Source organism: Cyprinus carpio, chromosome A8 (assembly GCF_018340385.1).
Source record: "Cyprinus carpio isolate SPL01 chromosome A8, ASM1834038v1, whole genome shotgun sequence".
Lineage (NCBI taxonomy): Eukaryota > Metazoa > Chordata > Actinopteri > Cypriniformes > Cyprinidae > Cyprinus > Cyprinus carpio.
This window is the reverse complement of record NC_056579.1, coordinates 16,954,470-16,973,327: the sequence shown is the minus strand read 5'-3', so window position 1 is coordinate 16,973,327 and position 18,858 is coordinate 16,954,470. Positions and strand designations below refer to the sequence as shown.

General features: G+C 36.4%; 1 protein-coding gene across 2 annotated transcripts in view; it reads right to left on the bottom strand.

Annotated features, from left to right (window-relative positions):
- Positions 1-18,858, bottom strand: part of LOC109112920 (nuclear receptor corepressor 2) — a 133,834-nt gene that overhangs the window by 68,100 nt on the left and 46,876 nt on the right. For both annotated transcript variants that reach the window (XM_042762543.1, XM_042762544.1), the window contains exons 2-3: positions 14,994-15,190; positions 11,187-11,317 (exon numbers count right to left, since the gene is read on the bottom strand). In XM_042762543.1, coding sequence (XP_042618477.1) covers positions 11,187-11,317; positions 14,994-15,095 — 233 coding nt within the window. In that variant the 5' untranslated portion in view covers positions 15,096-15,190. The remainder of the gene's footprint in view (positions 1-11,186; positions 11,318-14,993; positions 15,191-18,858) is intronic.

Here is an 18,858-nt window from a genome sequence, read left to right as displayed (position 1 = left end):
ACATCCATTAAGGATGAACCCAATGAGACACCCAGTAATACAAGAGCAGTCAGGACAGGTCAGGACCTAATTTCCTCATTTCGAATTTCACAAATAATCTGCTAAATACAGGACACCTAGACCGAAGATGAGCATAACCATAACACTATTTGAGTGCTGCGGAGGCAACAGTGCTGTGCCATGCTTGGTATAGGAGTGAGCCTTTTAACATGAGAGTGCGAAGAGTAAACCAACCTTGATGGCGGTGGACAGTGTGAGAGTTATAAGAGGAAAAATAAGTGCTTGACCCTCACACGAATACATTATTCACATCAATCACACATACAAAACATCTCTTGTTCTCATTTTAAGTCAACCAAACATCTGTCCTTCCAGTTTTATCCGATTCTACAAAGCAGCTCTCTCTATCCAACCCTCTACAGACACCTTGGCAACTGAATCACCATTGGCTAGTAAATTTTTTAGTTTTCTCGCCAGGCTGATACATACATACATATACATATACATATACACATATACATATACACATATGTATGTATGTTTGTACAATGGCACCGTTTTTAAATATCTGAAAGTACACACTCAACATCAGTCAGTCAAGCATTATAATATGATAATCAAGTGTTATTTAATAATAGAAGTTAAGTAATTAGAATTAAAACTTGATAACCAAGTATGAATGCATATTAGTCATTTTAACTGAACTGTAGTTGACTGGTGGTGGTGCTTTTTGGTCATTCAGTGTTTCTATAAAAAGAAATAAAAAAAACTTATTAAAAATAAATTTTTTGGGAAACCCAAACAAAAATAATGATAAGATAATAATGATACGAATTCTACTTATAAGAACTATGTACAACTCACTAAGGTTTAATGAGCTGCTGGATTCACGAATATTAATCATGTTGTGTGTTCGCTCGAACTGATTTGCAGAAATCAAAACAGGGACGATAATAGGTGAGCACCAGCCAATGAGATTGCCGTTTGTGCATTAGTTCTGCCCACTACCAGAAAACCCAGCGGTTCTTAAAAGCTGAAGAATTCCAAAGGAAAGCTATTATTTTGACAGGAAAATATAACAAAGATTATCGTTTACATGTAGCGCGTCAATTCTCTCTCTCTGCTTGTGTGTGAGACAAAGCGACGGCAAGTCGTGTGCCTTCACACTACAGTTTTCGGTACGTCAAATACGCTGCACATACATAGATAGAGATGAACTGACAAATATCACAGATCGAGTCGCCTGATGGAGAGAGAAACTCTAAAGAACTCAGTCAATGTGTTCGGCGAGTGAAAATATATCTGTGCTAAACTTATACTTAGCCTCCAACTCACATACAGGCGAGCAAAATCTGAGAATTTATGAGCCATTGGCTAATATTAGACTTCATTTAGTCGCCCAGAGTGAAGATTTAGTCACATATGCGAGTGATTTACTCGCAATGTAGAGGGTTGCTATCTCTCTTTTTCTTCTCTCTATGTACTGTATAGCTACAATATAATCTGAGATAAAGCATTGCCATCCTATCAACGAAACACCACAATGGGAATCTAATAACAGATATATTATTATTATTATTATTATGTAAATTATGTCTTTAGTGTGTAAGAAAAAATGATAATTTTTCCCTAAATGCATGTTATAAGCGACCCAAACTTTGGTTTTATTTCGATTAATCGTGCTGTTCGTACTTGTACATGTTTTGATTGAAACCTGAATGGGCAGAGTTGCTGTACTTTGTATGATCAGGTGGTTCACAGGCCTGATCAAGAGCAACACATATATATACAAACACAACCCCAAACGGCAACAGTACACATAACACTAAAACCACATGTGCACACACACACCGTTTCAAAAGACTTTCCCTTCCTGTGCCAAATCCAGAGATCCGACACATATGAACACACAGAAATTCAAACATATGCAGTAGGGCTGGACGATATGGCCAAAATTTATATCATGATATATTTCTTAATTTCAGTCGATACGATAAAATTCCGATATCGATATGAACAGAATAAAAAAAGCCTCATAAAAACTAGCAAAAACGCCCACAACAGATCTCTGTGCATACAAACTTATGAAAAATGAATTTGCCAAGTCTATGACACCTCATTTAAAACCATATAATATTTTAGAAAAAAAATAAACAGCACAAATAAGTTAATGTTCAACTTTTTTTGTTGTTGTAGTTGTATTTAGCCTTCATTTAAACAATAAATGCAAAATCACTGTCAAATAATCATCTCAGAGTCACCTAATTAATATTAATATCTTTAACTTCAAACTACAGGTTAATATACACTACCAGTCAAAAGTTTTTGAACAGTAAGATTTTTAATGTTTTTTAAAAAATTCTCTTCTGCTCACCAAGCCTACATTTATTTGATCCAAAATACAGCAAGAACAGTAACATCTTGAAATATTTTTACCATTTAAAATAACGGTTTTATATTTGGAAATAGTTTAGAATGTAATTTATTCCTGTGATTTTAAAGCTATATTTTTAGCATCATTACTCCAGACACATGATCCTTCAGAAATCATTCTTATATTCTGATTTGCTGCTCAAAAATAATTATGTTAAAAACAGCTCAGTAGAATTTTTCAGGTTTATTTGATGAATAGAAAGTTCAGAAGAACAGCAATTATCTGAAATAGAAATTGTAACATTATAAATGTATCATCACTTTTGATCAATTTAAAGCATCCTTGCTAAATAAAAAATTCTATAATCTCTTTCCAAAAAAGAAAGACAGAAATAAAGAAATCATACTGTCTCAAAGTTTTTGAATGAAATAGTGTATAATGTTACAAAGCTTTTTATTTCAGATAAATGCTGATCTTTGGATCTTTCTATTCATCAAAGAATCATGAAAAAAATATTGATTTAAAAAAAATCCTGTTTTAAATATTGATAATCAGCAAATCGGCATATTATAATGATTTCTGGGTCATATGACACTGAAGACTGGAGTAATGATGCTGGAGTAATTCAGCTTTGATCTCAGGAATAAACTACATTTTAAAATAAAGCAGTTATTTTAAATAGTAAAAATATTTCAAAATGTAACTGTTTTTGCTGTACTCTGGATCAAATAAAAGCAGGCTTGGTGAACAGAAGAATTGTTTAGAAGAAAAGCATTATACAAAAAAAAAAAACCTTTAAAAACATTAAACATATTACTGTTCAAAAACTTTTGACTGGTATTGTAAGCTGATTATTCTTATAGATTGAAACAAATGTGCTTTAGCAGTATAAAGGGTATGAAAAGTGCTCTGAGTTGCTGCAGAGAAAAAAAAAGCATGTGGCTGGAGACACACTTCAATGCAACTGTTTGTCTGCCAGCAAGAGGCGCTGTGAGTGCTGTAGAACCATAGACTGTATAGAACCAGCACGGCTGTAATCAAAGCAGCTCCGCTTATGGACGCTTCTTTATCAGATAAAATGAAAATGCCATTGAAACTTTTCTGAAGACAGTCGGTTCCCCTAGGATATACATTCATATAAAACACCTGAGACATGTTTTGATTTTGAAACGTACAGTGCTCTTTTTTATTCAACGAAGTCAAACACCACAAATAAATCAATGTATGGGAAATACTGCTTATGTATATCAAAATATTGTAAATGTGTTTAAAAATCATATCAACCCTCTACGCACACCTTGGCAATATAATCGCCATTGGCTAGTAAAATTTTTAGTTTACTCGCCAGACAGATATACTATTTTATACACACACACACACACACACACACACACACACATATATATATATATATATATATATATATATATATATATATATATATATATATATATATCTAGTAAAATTTTTAGTTTACTTGCCAGACAGATATACTATTTTATACACACACACACACACACACACACACCACTATTTAATGAACTTTAGTGATTAGAACTAAAACTTGATAACCATGTATGAATGCATATTTGTCATTTTAACTGTTACTGAACTTAAGACTAGTGGTGATGCTTAAGATATTTTTGGTCATTGAGGGTTTCTGTAAAAAAAAAAAAAAAAGTAATAGATCATATTAATTATTATTAAAAGATAATACTACTACTAATTCTACTACCATTCTAACAATATACAATGCACTATGGATTGATGAGCTGCTGGGTTCATGAATATTAATCACGTTGTCTGCGTTCGGTCGAACTAATTTGCTGAAATCAAAACAGGGAGGGTAATAGATCAGCGCCAGCCAATGAAATTGCCATTTGCGCATTAGCTCCGCCTACTACCGGAGAAACCGGCATATCTTCTGTTTGTTTGAAAAAGATGAATAATTCTAAATGAACTCCATTCTTTTGACAGGAAAATACAACAAAGAATATAGTTTACATGTAGCGCGTCTCACGGAGGAGCCGTTTAACGTTACACTTGCCGCACACACGCAGCCTGTCTCGTAATCCTCGTTTATACTCTCGCGCGGCTCTGCAACCTGTGTCAACTCGCACCTGGCTCCACGTTTAAAACGAGTGTAAATTCAGTCTAACTGCTTTGCTAATTTCACTTGGATGAAATGAAACATTCAGCACGTTTTCCACGTGTTCTTTAAATCCCAAATACATAAAAATGAACAAATCAGCCTATGTACCCTATGTAATACTTTAATAACTGACCCACATGCAAAAGTAATACAGTTCTTTATTTACACAAAATAAACTAATCTTTCCTGTGTAATTCAATAATTAAGTAAATTCTGTAAAAGTAGTAATACAATTATAATATTTACTGCTAAAAAAAACAAAAAAACAATAGATCCCCTCATAAAACACAATAGAAAATTGTATGGATTTAAGGGTTATAATGGGAATTATAACAGCTTTAATGTAGACTATAATGGTGTCTACTGGTATTTGATGCACTCTATTGGTGGGATGTAATCTAGCAGATGGGAAACAATAGAACAACAGTAATTCCTATTGGAATAATGCCCAAAACACACTACAAAAAGGAATTTTGTAATTGTTTTAATGGAAACCTTAAGAATTTTTTTTTTCCAGCAGGGTAACGATACCCATAAGTTAATGTGCTGCACACTATTGACAATATTAAGCTGAAGCTTTACTTTGCAAAATTAAAATCGCAAATCAAATTGCAATCGAAATAGCTGTCAAAAAAAAAAAAAAAAAACGCAATTAGATATTTTCCCCAAATCACTCAGCCCTAGTTTTCTGTTCTTAAACCACTCTCCCTCAAAGAAATTTAAGGGAGCATATGTCTCAAGATCATTTGGCTATCAGATAAGCTCTCTTCTCGGCTCACTCGGGTTACAGCTGCGCTTACCTGCACAGCTATCTTTCCCCAGTCAACTGATGTTTGGATTTCATGTGGATTCTTGTTGTGGTGGTGATATTATGATAATTCAGTTTCACTGATTCATTTGATCAAAATTCATTATATTTTGTAAGATCCTTTAGAAAGATCATTTTGATAAAAGTAATTCCAAACTTTGCAAGGCAGACGGCGACATTCTGTGATCAAATAAATCAACCTGTTAACATGCTTCACTGTAGAGTTGACACGATACCATAAACACGTCACGATACTATACCAGCTGAAGTATCACGATACCAAGTAGTTTTGCGATGCCATGCGAACTGAGAGATATATACTGTACATATTATATAAGGCCAGTTTCACACTGCACACGTAAGCAGGACATATGCAGCACAGGTTTTTTTTGGCGCCCAGGTTAACAGGTTAGAGTATTCACACCGCACGCAGAGACGGAGCGGCAGTTCCGTGTTTCCCATCCACCATATGACATTCAGTGCTGTGAAAAAAAGGCTTAATAAATGCACGAAAACACATTATTGCCAGGAGTTTTTGCCCAAATTTCAAAAGCTCATTTCAATAATTAAAGCTACAGTTTATATGTATATCTTAATGTTAAGATTACTTTTATCATGCGAACTACACTATACAGCATGTTATATGCATGTGTGTGCGCAACAAAATCTCCAGTGTGGAAACAGTAGCTTTAAAAAAATTTTTTAACAATAATTACATTGAATATTCAACTTTCTGCACACCTCTTATCAGCTCATAAAGATTCTCAAGACAAACCATACAATGTCTGCTGAGGTTTAAAACTACAGAGCTTGACTGTATGAAGGGGCAAAGATGGCCGCCGAGTGACATGACTTGTCTTAAAGGGACTTTGGTTCGGCCATCCTACACACACGTGACTGACCACTCGCTCACACCAACAGGAGGAGGAGGGGTCAGTGTAACTCTCTACACTGCATTCAGCCTGAGGGATTCCTACTCTTTCAGTCTTTGAGGAGACATGGAAAACAGCGCATACCGCAGGAACGGGATAATGGAAAATATTAGTGGTTTTGAAACCGTGACATTTTCAAATCGTGATATACCTTGAAACCGGTAATCGGCCCATGCAGGAAAGCAGGAAATGTAGCATAATATGTGAATGCTACAGACACTTTCAAAGCATTTGACGCAAGGAGAGGAAAGACAATGTTACTTATGATACAATCGCACACAGCTGCTTAATCATGGCCTAAGAACAGTTCAAAGAACCAGTCATATTCGAATTGTTTTTAGTTGAACATGCAAATTGTTGAAATTTAATTTGAATGGTGTCTTTAATAGATGATGTCAATACTGATATCTAGACAGTAGGTTGGCCAATGACCAGTTTCTTCTAGACATATTTAATACAAATTAATGACAGCAAACAAAATGTAACTGGCCAAGAAGGGTCTGTTTGACTCAATTCAATTTAGTAACATTTATAATTGTGCCAGACCTATTCATTAGACTAAAGTTGCTGTCAGATTCAGATAATTTTCACTGGCAAAATACAGAAATTTCAAGAGATTTTGAAATGGGTTGGTCACATGGATTCAATGCTTTGACCAAGAGAATGCTGCTTGAAAGGGATTTCTTTGTGAGCGGTGCTTCATGACAATGGAGAAGAAGTGTGACTGCAGATATCCTAAAGCAAAACATTTAAGAGCCAAAAGATGTTTTAGCTGCCAAACTACAGAATCTTTTTATTTTGCTCTATTGAAAGAACAGATGCAATTTATGTCACATGAAATAACTAAAGCAGGCACAAAAAAGAAAAAGATTTAGCTTAGTGTCTTTCACTAATAATCACAAATATATTTTAATTTAAAATATCATAATTTGCAGTGCTTCTCAATTTCAGCAGAATGAAAGGAAAGCCATAGTGTTGTATCTGGAGTGTTCACGTTCATTTGTGTCTGCACTGATGAGTTAACTAGTGTAACTTATCTACACCAGGGCAAAGGTAACACATACATTAGCAAAAAGCAATGTATGAAATGCTTGAATACACACACTATAACGAAAATCCCTCAATTTCAATGGGCACTTGGCACTTTCATAATCACATCACACTGCAGCTTTCATACATGCTCTCTTTCTTTCTGTGAGTGGGCAAGATAATCTGATCTGCTTGCAGGATTTGTCACACACAGAGTCACACACACAATGAGAGAGAGAAAGACAGACAGAGCAACAGAGAGAGATTTAACTGGCCCCTGACCTCATTCTGAATTGAGGACAGATCATGTGTGCTGAATTTTGAGCTACTGTAGAGGAACTTTGCCCTTGTACTGCTGTAATGCTCTCTGTCTCTCCTCTTCTGCCATCATTCTCTCTCACTGTCAGTCTTTCACTCACACAATTGCCCACCCTCTTCCTTTCCATCCATCTTGCTTTAATCTCCCTCTATCCCTTATTATCTGTCTCTTTCTGTAGTAAAGAGGATAAAAGATAAGACCACAAAACACCTTTTCAACCCCTATCACTTATGTCATCACAAAACAACACAAAAGGCTAAAAGGACCAAAGACAGAGCATCATTTACACAGCCAAAACTAAACCAAAACAAAATATGGGGACTACAAGTGCTCCAAGTGTGTTTGATTCTTTGCTTCGTATCATGCAGCCATCTATACTTCTTAAAATTCACTTTCGATTGTAGAACATTTGATTACGAATGCTACGAAATTTTAATAGTACTAGTGGTTCTTCATCTTACTTGGACGCCCATCAAAAAAGCAAGTTGACAGTGGGAAAGGAAAGGATGTGGAACAGCAGAGTTAATCCATCCTACTGGCAGCTCTCGGTATCTCATGGGGTGTTAGTCCATTCCCTGTGAGAACAGCCTGCCCTACTGTACCAGGCTCTCATTATACAGCTCAGCTTACACACACCACATTCAGCATTCAGACTGAGGAGAAACACAACTATTCCCATTAAACCCACGCACATATTCAACACTATGCTTCTTATATGGCAAAAAGAATCACAGTATGGAGGAAAGCAAAAACATCATATTTTTAACCTAGCATGCACAGAAATATACACATACAAATATCACCGCATTAAAGCAACAATGGTATGGATGAGAGATGATAGAAAAAATTAATTCTGGTTCTGTTCATTGATTGTTCATTTGGATGGAAGCAGATCTGAATAAACATCTGTAGCCAAGCGGAGAAGTCTTCAACAGGTTACCACAGATAAATTCTGTTATTTCATCATAGTAAAGACATTTTGACTAAAAATTATAAATGGATGAATTGTTCACAATAATATACAAAAAAGTTAAGGTGAATTTCAAATTCATGCTGACCTCACGCAAGAGATAGCTTGAAAACTACTGGCTCGAAAGTGCTTGTGCCAACAGATAAATAAATAAATACAAACAACTAATATGGCTCCTCCTGAGTACAAACACTGAAGATCGTCACAGATTCCCACTGGAGTACCACTTCAGATGATAAGGCTGTAAGTGAGTTTATACTCTGATGTTAGTAGTTGTTTTCCATTGCAGTGCTGCTTCTTGAATTGTTTTTGCACTAACTAGTTTGTCCACAGGACGGCAACACTGGTCCAGGCCGTTGTTTCACACAGCCAAAAAAAGAAACACCAACAATCTACCGGAGACTGCAACATCAATAGACAGCAGTGTTGACAAGCACTTGTGTGAAGGGGTTATGAGATATCCACAACTCTAGTTTAAACTAGCGATGCATATTATTGGATTTTGGCGATTTCTGATATGCTGATATTTTCAACTCATTTTGGCCAATGGCCGATAGCCAATTTTGGCACCGATACCGATATATTTCCTTTTGTCTGGAAACAACACCAAATCTCTCCTGTGATTATAAACAAATTATTTTAAATTTTGGTTAGCTTTTATCAAAAACTTACCTTTTAAAATTAAATAATCAATAATAAAGTTTTTTTGTTATGAAAGTACATTGAAAGCTTTGAAAATAACTATAAATCAATAAAAAAAAAATTCCCAACAGATACAGTGGTAACCTTAATTTAATTAGTTTATTTGAAGATTTAACATTTATAGATGGTCTAAGGCAAAAGAGTCTTTTTTGAGCTCCTTGTATTTAAGTTTTCATAATCCATTTTAAACATATATATACATTACACATTAATAAATAAATCTGTAAAATTATTTAATTTACAAGTGTCATGTTTGTAATTTTTATTCATGTAAGTTATAGCTTCTGACCTTATATTAAAACATAATCATGATATGATATCAATTATTTCTTTATTTAATCAGAAATACAATGTTATTTGTGTATTTTACTTTCATTTTATTACAAACAGACCACTAGCAGAGGGACATTAGGTCCGGGGAGGCTGCGGCCACTGCTGCTCACACTGGTGTCTTTTTTCATATTTTTCATATCGGGCTGATGGCGATGTTTAAATTTTAAGCCATTATCGGACGATTCGGATAACGTTCCGATAATATTGTGCATCCCTAGTTTAAAGTCCACGTAAAGAAATATTAAATATGTATTGTGAGTTTTTCACACCACAGTAAAATATGTTATAAACTACCCAGCCAAATCTGAATGATAAAAAAAGCCACTAAGTAAATAAAATTAGTCATCAAAATCTTGAAAAAACTAGCAGTATTCTCTGCTCTCAAACGCTGGGGGCGTGTCCGCTGGTGGCGTTGAAACCACGCCCACTCGTGGGAAACCTCTCTCTCAACTGTCAAATGCAAATAAATTTAAATAAGACCGAGCTGTTTTGTAAATTATCGCAACCAGGTTTTATGCATTTAAGCATGACGAAGCCAAAGCCAGCAAGCAAACTGTAGGCTTTAGTATCTAACAGTACTGACAGTAACTCGCAATTGAGAAGGAGAAGCACTTATGCTCATGCACTCTAGTTATATTAGGTGTGTTCGACCTGAAGCAGCACTGTGCAGAACGATCAGCTTATGACATCAAAGTACTGCGAGAGCGATTCAAAAGCAAGGAGGCTTCTGCTCTCTATAGCTCTCACTGTGCTTTGATGTCACACACCGATCGGTCTGCGCAGTGCTGCTTTAAGTCAAACACACCTCTTATTATAGTGTTAGGGGAGGAGCCATGCTCGGTGGCTCCACTGCGTCATCGAGTCATGATTTTAGCCCCGCCCCAAAAAATCCTGAACATGAAAATGGTGAAAACCTGTTTAACGGTCTAACTCCACAATTAAGTACTATATTGTTCAGTCTTGGTAACATGCTTCAGCAATGCATTTCTATCATTTAAAATGTGTTTAGAAACAATTCTCAGAATTTACCTTATCCGGACTTTAAACAAGTATAAAGGTAGTGTTATCTGTCATAACTTATGGCTAGAAATAACCCAAACACTAGACGAAGTTATCAAATGAAGCATAGTTTGAAAGGCTGCACGTTTTGTTGTATTCACATGCTGAGCTGCTTTAAACAATGTGCCAGTAGCACTTCCACGAACAAAAACACACAATTTTGTCAAAATGCGCAGTTTTTGGTGAGTGACATTGTAAACACGGTCTTAAATGAGTTATAAAGTCCTAAATGACAGTAAAGATTTGGGAGATCCGGCCCTCAAACTAGTAAAACAGTAAGGAGAGTATAAATGACAAGGGTCATAACAAAACAGGACTTTGCGTCCACGCCTAATGCTTCCCTTAAGCAGCATCTTGAATGAGAGTGAAACTTTCCTTCAATGTTGGCCATTGCTGTCACAGCCTTCTGCCACAATAAATAAATGGACAGGACTGAACAGACAAGATCTCAGTGCAAGGCAACTGTGGCACCCACAATATATTGTTTGTTTGTGTGCATGTTTTGTACCTTTCACTGCCTGGTTGAAATTCAGACAGAAGGGATGGTCTGCGGCGGTGAGGCTGGGCCAGGGATCCATGGGATAAATGGGAACCATAGTTCCGAGCATGAGGATGGTAGTCCACTAGTCCACCAACATCCTGGAATAAAAAACATGACACATTTCACATACTCACATAATGAAATTATATAATGAATGTGACTGCTGAAATTTAAGATTAAATGCAGATGTTTCCAGATTTAATCATGCTTTTTATGAAATGAAAATTCTATGAAAAAATCTTTGGTACTCAACCGAAAGCTTACATATTTTATACACCCCTTTAGTTGCAGCTTAAAGTCTTACTTTTTGCATGAAACTGTTCACGTCATATCAGTCATCCACCTACTCTGGAAAGTAATCCATCCATGAAAATTAACTTCAGTCAAGAGTCTCAACTCAGAAGTGTTACAAAGTTACTAGTTATATTGCTAGTTTAGGCTAAATTCTATTAAAGGGGTCATATGATGCGATTTCAAGTTTTCCTTTCTCTTTGGAGTAGGGGTGGGACATTCGTGGAAAAAAAATCGAACCATACAGTTCTCCACACATGGTTCGGCACACGCTAGGACCGCAGTTCAACTTAAAGAAATCATTCACTGCTCTTGATTGAATAGCTTTTGTAACTTTAATAAAGATTAACCTTTAATTTATACAGTCAAATAAGCAATGCTGTTTTACATTTGATTTCTTTATTAAATTTCTGTACCTTAAAACCAATGATAAACCTACCAAAAAAAAAAAAAAACTTAAAATCAATATTTTATTTGTATCTCTATTGCATTTATTTGTGCTGTTGCTTGTAGTTAGATAGAATATTCTTATTTTCTTTATTTTTATTTGAAAATATAGTTATTCCATAAACAAGCACATACCGAACCGTGAAAAAGTTACTTTGCTACTTTGGAGTGTTACATGCATAGGTAACATGAATTAAGTTGCAAAGACTAAAGTCTCAAACCCAAAGAGATATTCTATTTAAAAGTTAAGAATCGTCCACGCCCTCCTAAAACGCCTCGTTTAACACGCCCCCACATCTACACTCACTGTGTGGGAAGATCTGCATAGCACTGCTCAAATGTTTACACAAAGAAAGTATAACTTTTATTCTTGCTGTAGTATCAGGGCTCCAAACAAAAAAAAACTGAGTAAAGAGCCATTGGCTCCTATAAGAAAAAAACTTAGGAGCCAAAAAATTTTTTTAGGTGCCACAGAATAAAAATTGAGTGAAGAGCCATTGGCTCCTATAAGAAAAAAACGTGTTTTATTTATTTTACTATTATTATTATTATTATTATTTATTTACATTTTTGATTTTATGTGATTTTTTATTGTTCTTGTAGATGACTTGGGTACTAAGGTTCACTTAAAGTGGGAACTAAATGTCTTTTCCAATTTGAAATATACAGTCACAAAGAATTGTTTTCTCTTATAAAATAGCCTACCTTTTGATGTTAATTCATGTTCACTATGTACTATAGCAGTAAAGAGAAAGATTAAATAGGTTGACGCGGCCATGAACTGAGACGCTAAAGCAACTGCGCCAGCCACATTAAAGAGTGCCAAAACTGTATTTACTGTTTGAATTTCGTTGAATTTGGAATAATTTGGAATAATTTTAAAGCTGGTACCTTGTTTATTAAAAAGTGACAAAGCAGAGAGCTTTTTGCGATTACTGGATGGCAAGTGCGCTTCAAATAATGAAGTTCACGCATTAACAGAAAACAGACTAAGATCTTGTTAAGAAGAAGCCATATTAGTAATATTAGTATAGGGGAAGTCTTGGCCTAATGGTTAGAGAGTTTGACTCCTAATCCTAAGGTTGTGGGTTTGAGTCTCGGGCCAGCAATACCACGACTGAGGTGCCCTTGAGCAAGGCACCGAACCCCCAACTGCTCCCCAGGCGCTGCAGCATAAATGGCATTTATCAGGTGTGTGACAGTGCTGCAGAGATGAGGACTGTTTTGAAACTCTTTTTTTTTCTAATAATTTTTTTGCTGATCGTCTTATCTTTTTTATGTGTGAATATAAAAAAATGTGTTATCGAAAAAATTTTGGGAAAAGGGGTTTTATGATGATTATTATTATTTTATAATGTGTAATGTACCCAGATAGCAAGCACAGATTCTGGCTGAAATGCGGCTCTGTCGGTTCAGTCTCGGTATAGGTGAGAAGATAATGGGCCAGAGCCATGTTGACTCTATAAAACACGTCTGGCTGACACGGCTTTTTCTCTATGGGCCGATCTCGGCTGAAAGCTGTTGTATGTGCGGCAGGTCCTCACTCGGTGTAGTTGTGTTGATTAACCTTTGACCCGAGTTTGTTTTATCACAGACGGGCCACTGCTAGAATGAAGCAAATCAGCCGGCTGAGAATTTTTTTTAGAAAAAAACATGGACGTAGTGTCCGTGACATCACCCGTAGGCTTTCGAAGAACAATACTGAAGCACAAAGTGGGCAGAGGCGGCCATCGCCATCTTGGCAGGGCGGCACTCTCGGATAATTGAAAATGGGCAAAGAGGTGGGAGCTGGTTGCTAAAACCACACCCACCTAGCTTGACGGTGGTGACAGCAGCGTCAATCCACCTGTCACTCAAGTGGCCACGCCTTTAATTATGCAGAACTTTAAGACTTAATATAATTGAAATGGATGAGTTATAAAAAAAAAAAATCACCCCCTTCAGAGTTGTCTTGAAGGGCAAAATTAGCTATATAAACCAAAATAATTTTTTGAACCAGGCTGTAAACATGTTTCTTCTGCTGTAAAATTGAGCATTTTTACATGGGGAGTCTATGGGATTGACTCCCTTTTGCCTTTGGCCGCAGCCTCTAGCGGCCAGTTTACAAATTACAGTTTAAGTCATTTCCGTGTTGGCCTCACAAGAGAGAGCGGGAGGTTGCCGCTTGAACGCAACGCGTAAAAAGACAGCATAAGTCAATATAATCAGTAAATATCTCCCTACTGGATGCAACAAATGCCTCGTTTGTAATGGGTTTTTGTCTCATCGTGTTTTTGTCTCATCATGCCGGGACACGGCATCACAGTATGGTAAGGGGTGTAACATTTCCATCACAAGCTTAAGGTATTTGACCGATCACAATGCACTGGACAGCTGGCCAATCACAATGCACTGGATAGCTGGCCAATCAGTGTACACCTCGCTTTTCAGAACGATGAGTCTCAGCGTTTCAGAAAGTCGGGGCATAGAGGAGAAACAATAATGTACAGTATGTGGAAAATAATGTGTTTTTTGAACCTTAGACCGGATAAACATTTTATTACACCAAATACACAAAATAATGTTCTTTTTTAGCAACGTCATATGACCCCTTTCAGATCAATATTAAGGATTACCAAATATTTGACATCAAATGGTATGGGAAAACATGAACATCTGCTTTGTGTCAGACAAAGGACATATTCCAACATGAACAAAGGTTTAGAGGATAAAGTTTTGTTCCACTTGGCTCCTGAGCTGACTAGGTTCAAGTACCACTGATTTAGATTTTCTGTGTGGGTAATAATACTGCTGGATGAAGATGATGTTTGAGGGTCAAATCTCACATGATAATCTTAGGTTACGCAAGATAATCCTTTGTCACTAAACTCTGGCCAACTATTACAACATACAATAAATAACAGTTAGTGTAACAGAGTTTTTCTTAGCTCACAGGTCCAGGTCCCAGGTTACAGATTAGTGATAAATAAAATGCATTTTTTTGGAAAGATTTACAGATTAAAAAACTGAGGTCTTGTTTTGTAGTCAGTGCAGTACCGTATGGGCTCTCAGCTGCAGAGGAAGGGTGGCGGAACTGGGAAGGTGACGAGCGTCCACAGCCCTCCGACCCTGAGGCACTGGCTGAGGGTGCGAGGACATGCTGACGATGCAACTTCCTCTACACACTAAAAATGGGTGTGGTCTTGTCACATACACTGTGCATCATGGGGCGTTGAGTCCTCGCAGTCACCGACCTGGAAGGAATGAGAAAGAAAACGCTGTAGATTAATTGTTAATAATAAATATTTGTTAACACAACAATCAATCTGTGGAGTAAAACTAAATTGTGGGCAAAATCATACAGTGTGCACCGAACTTCAGAAAGCCAGGATAAGCAACAGAGTTTGATGACAAGTGAGAGAGAAAGAGAGAGAGAGAAGTCCTGGTCACCACCCGCTGCTAACCGGATACATGTCGGCACACTGTGTGAATGAATGGATCACTCTGTATCCCCCTCTATATCCTCTTCTTTTTCATCCTATCTCTTTCTATCCTCATTAGGGCAGCTGGTGTGCTCTGCTGCATGATGATACTCCCTTTTTCACAGGTACAGCAAAAATACACAGTATGACTAAACCAAGTTAATCCTTTAAGGCAAGTCTGTTCACTCAGCAACTATATTGGTAACATCCTTGGGTATTTTTTATGTAGACCACAGGCATGTATGTACAGCAATAAATAAGGACAGACAAGTCATATTAAACAATGCCTAGATCAGAGCTGCCCAAACTTTTTCCTACGGAGGGCCAAAAATCAAACTTGATTGAGGGCTGTGGGTCGAAAATCAAGTTTGCAAAATTAAATTTTCCATGGTTCCCATAATTTATGAGTTCATAATATTTAAAAATGAATTAATAGTTTCATAGTTCAATTAACCGTAGGGTACAATAAAAACATAGAAACACTCCTATTTAGTTCAATGTCTAATACAGCTATAAAAGATAAAAGCAACACAGCCATATGCTTGCAAAATCTGTGACCCCTAATGAGAGACATGAAGTTAGTCATTATTTTTCAAATGTTTCCCAAATTGGGCTACAGCTGACTTACTGACAGGGTCAGGATGTTATGTAGGTGAGAGTCAGTTAATTTGCTTCTCATTTTACACTTTTACAAGTTCATCAGACTGAAAGTCTTCTCACAGTGGTAGGCACTGCCAAACAGAGACAATATCACTTGTGCTTGTTTGCTAGTGTTATTTTGGTGGTAGGTTTTGGTGGAAATGGTTTTTATTGGTTGTGTTTGTTTGTTAAGGATTTTTATCATAAAAATATAGTGGTGAAAAGTGGATATCCCCTTAGACATTGAAAGAATAATAAGACAAAGATATTGATTTCATCGCAAACTGTTTCATAAATATATGACTTGACCTGAAGGACAGACGCAGATCGCACATGCTCAGGTTGCCTGTCTCAGTCTGCTCTGTGTATGTGTGGAGGAGCTGCCTGAGCTCAGACACAGACAGAAAGCAGACCAGATGTCAGAGGCATTGGGATATGTATTGACCTGAAGGACAGATGCAACGGGAGAGCTAAAATATTTTTGAAAATAGTTTTTTTTATTTATGCATAAATGAATGTTATTGTGGTGGTGTATATATTTCATACGATAAGTCAAGATAGTAATTATCAAGACAGGCCTAGCATCAACAAATTTTTTTCCCTTTTCTTATATATGGCATGACAGGCCAAATTAAAGGGCCCTTGTTTGGCCATTGCTGGCCTAGATTATTTAATATTGATGTTCTTTGTGAAAGCAGGTTAAAACTTACTGTAAAACATGACTTACAAGTAGCGGTTATACAATAGAATGTCTATGTTCCACCGAGACAGTTGAAAAAACATCAGCCAAACTTCACATTTACCTGTATATTTACATTAAAATGGGTTTCTACCTACTAGAGTTGTGCCGATAGACAATAGTATTGTGTATAGAAGACAGTCAGAGATGTCGACGATAGCAGATGTCTTTGTCGAAAGTCAAGATGATATCAGGGTCATTCTCCTATTAATATATTAAATTATTTATATTATAATTCATCATCACCCATTGATGTTCTTAATACTGGGGACCCCATTGATGTGTATTAAGTCCATTTCTCTATATTCTTTATACGAATGATTGTCAGAGTCCATGTACTACTACTCTTTTTTTTTTTTCTCTGCCTGTGCGACTAAATTTTGTGTGCAGTCGCACTGTTGCGACCACAGCGCTGTTCAACTCCTAAGTGCTGTCATTTCAGTTGCATATGAGAAACATCAAATGAAACTGAAAGCAAAACAAAACCGCTCTACTCATTTGAGCTGTGCTTCAAGTGTACAGCCTGGTTTATACTCACCGCGTCAGCATGAACGTGAAGATGCGCGCGGCAAAAATGACAAATATTGAGGAAACGATGGATGGTTTTCAAGTTAAAGTAAAAAGACCGCTTCTTAAACCAGAGAGGGTGAACATATTGATATTCCAGCACCATCACCGACAGCAAGTTTAGATTTACTTTTCTTTTTGTTTTTGTTTTAAAAAGCTTATCTTTGCAGTTTACCTCACGTTATGCTAAGGAGTCTCTCTCTTTATTTATTTATTTTTATTTGATTCCTCAGTGTTTGCTTAATGTTCTGTAATTTATTAGTCAGTATATAGTACAGCATGTGGTGTATGCTAGGGCTGGGTAAAAAAATATCAATATCTCGATATTAATCGATTCTCATTTTTATAGAACGATTTGATTCTTAAATCCCAAGAATCGATTAGCCTAGCCTGTTTTCAGTTAATGGGCGGAACATTGAAGGGCACTTCCCATCCAATATATCCCAATAAGCATTGTGCTTATTACAGAATATATATACAGAAATATCTGATCATCGTTCATATCGCTGTTTATACACTTGAGTTACCAAAGCAACTGATGCATTTGTATTGCATTCCAAAGAGCTCCGTTATCAGCACCACAGTGGAAAATAAAACCGTATCTGTGCTGACTGGCCCGGATCGGCACGGAATCGAATGCTTAAGCGAAGAGAACCGTTCGGTCCGATAGTGGAAAAGAGGCTTATGAATCGCCCATGAGTAAACGCCATGATTCAGTTCATCTGGAAGAGAAGACAAAAATGTCGAAGACCTCAGCTGTGTGGGAGCACTTTAAATTAATTGAGGACAAGACAAAGGCAGTGTGCCAAATATGCGATTTGAAACTGGGCTACCACAACAGCACATCAAGTTTGAAAAAATCACCTGTAAGTAGTGCGCCTATAGTATATTGTTGGTGTAAAAAAATAAATAAAAAAACAATAAAAAAAAAACAAGCTGCTTTTATCCGTTAATCAGTCATTTTATGCATGATAAAAACGTGCACTTAATTTGCATGGAAAATACTTGAGAATATGGCAGTCATTCAAATAATAAATGCCTTTTGACCCTATTTAATGTGGAGTGACAGATCGCTGTAGCGCCTCAGATCAACAGACACAGCAGCGGATAGCACACGTGAACTAATAATCTCCTCCACATTAATACCAGTTTCAGCACAAAATAAGCATGACTAAACATCCGAAGGTAAGTTAAAAAGACTACAACTTTACAATCTGTATCCTGTCTCATGTAATCGCTCAATCAGTGTTTCCACCACGCAAATACGTCAAAATAACAACTTGTAAACAATGTCACCTAACGTCACATTTACCTGAGAAAAACATATTCTGTAACTATAAACTCATTAGTCAGATAGAAAAATAAACTGTAAAGAGGGCATTTTGCTAAATATATGCACCAAAAAACATTTATTATAAATTTTACTGTTTTTCAATGTTTAATTTATATTTGAATAAATCCATTACGTTTTGATGACAATCTCTATGGCGTTATA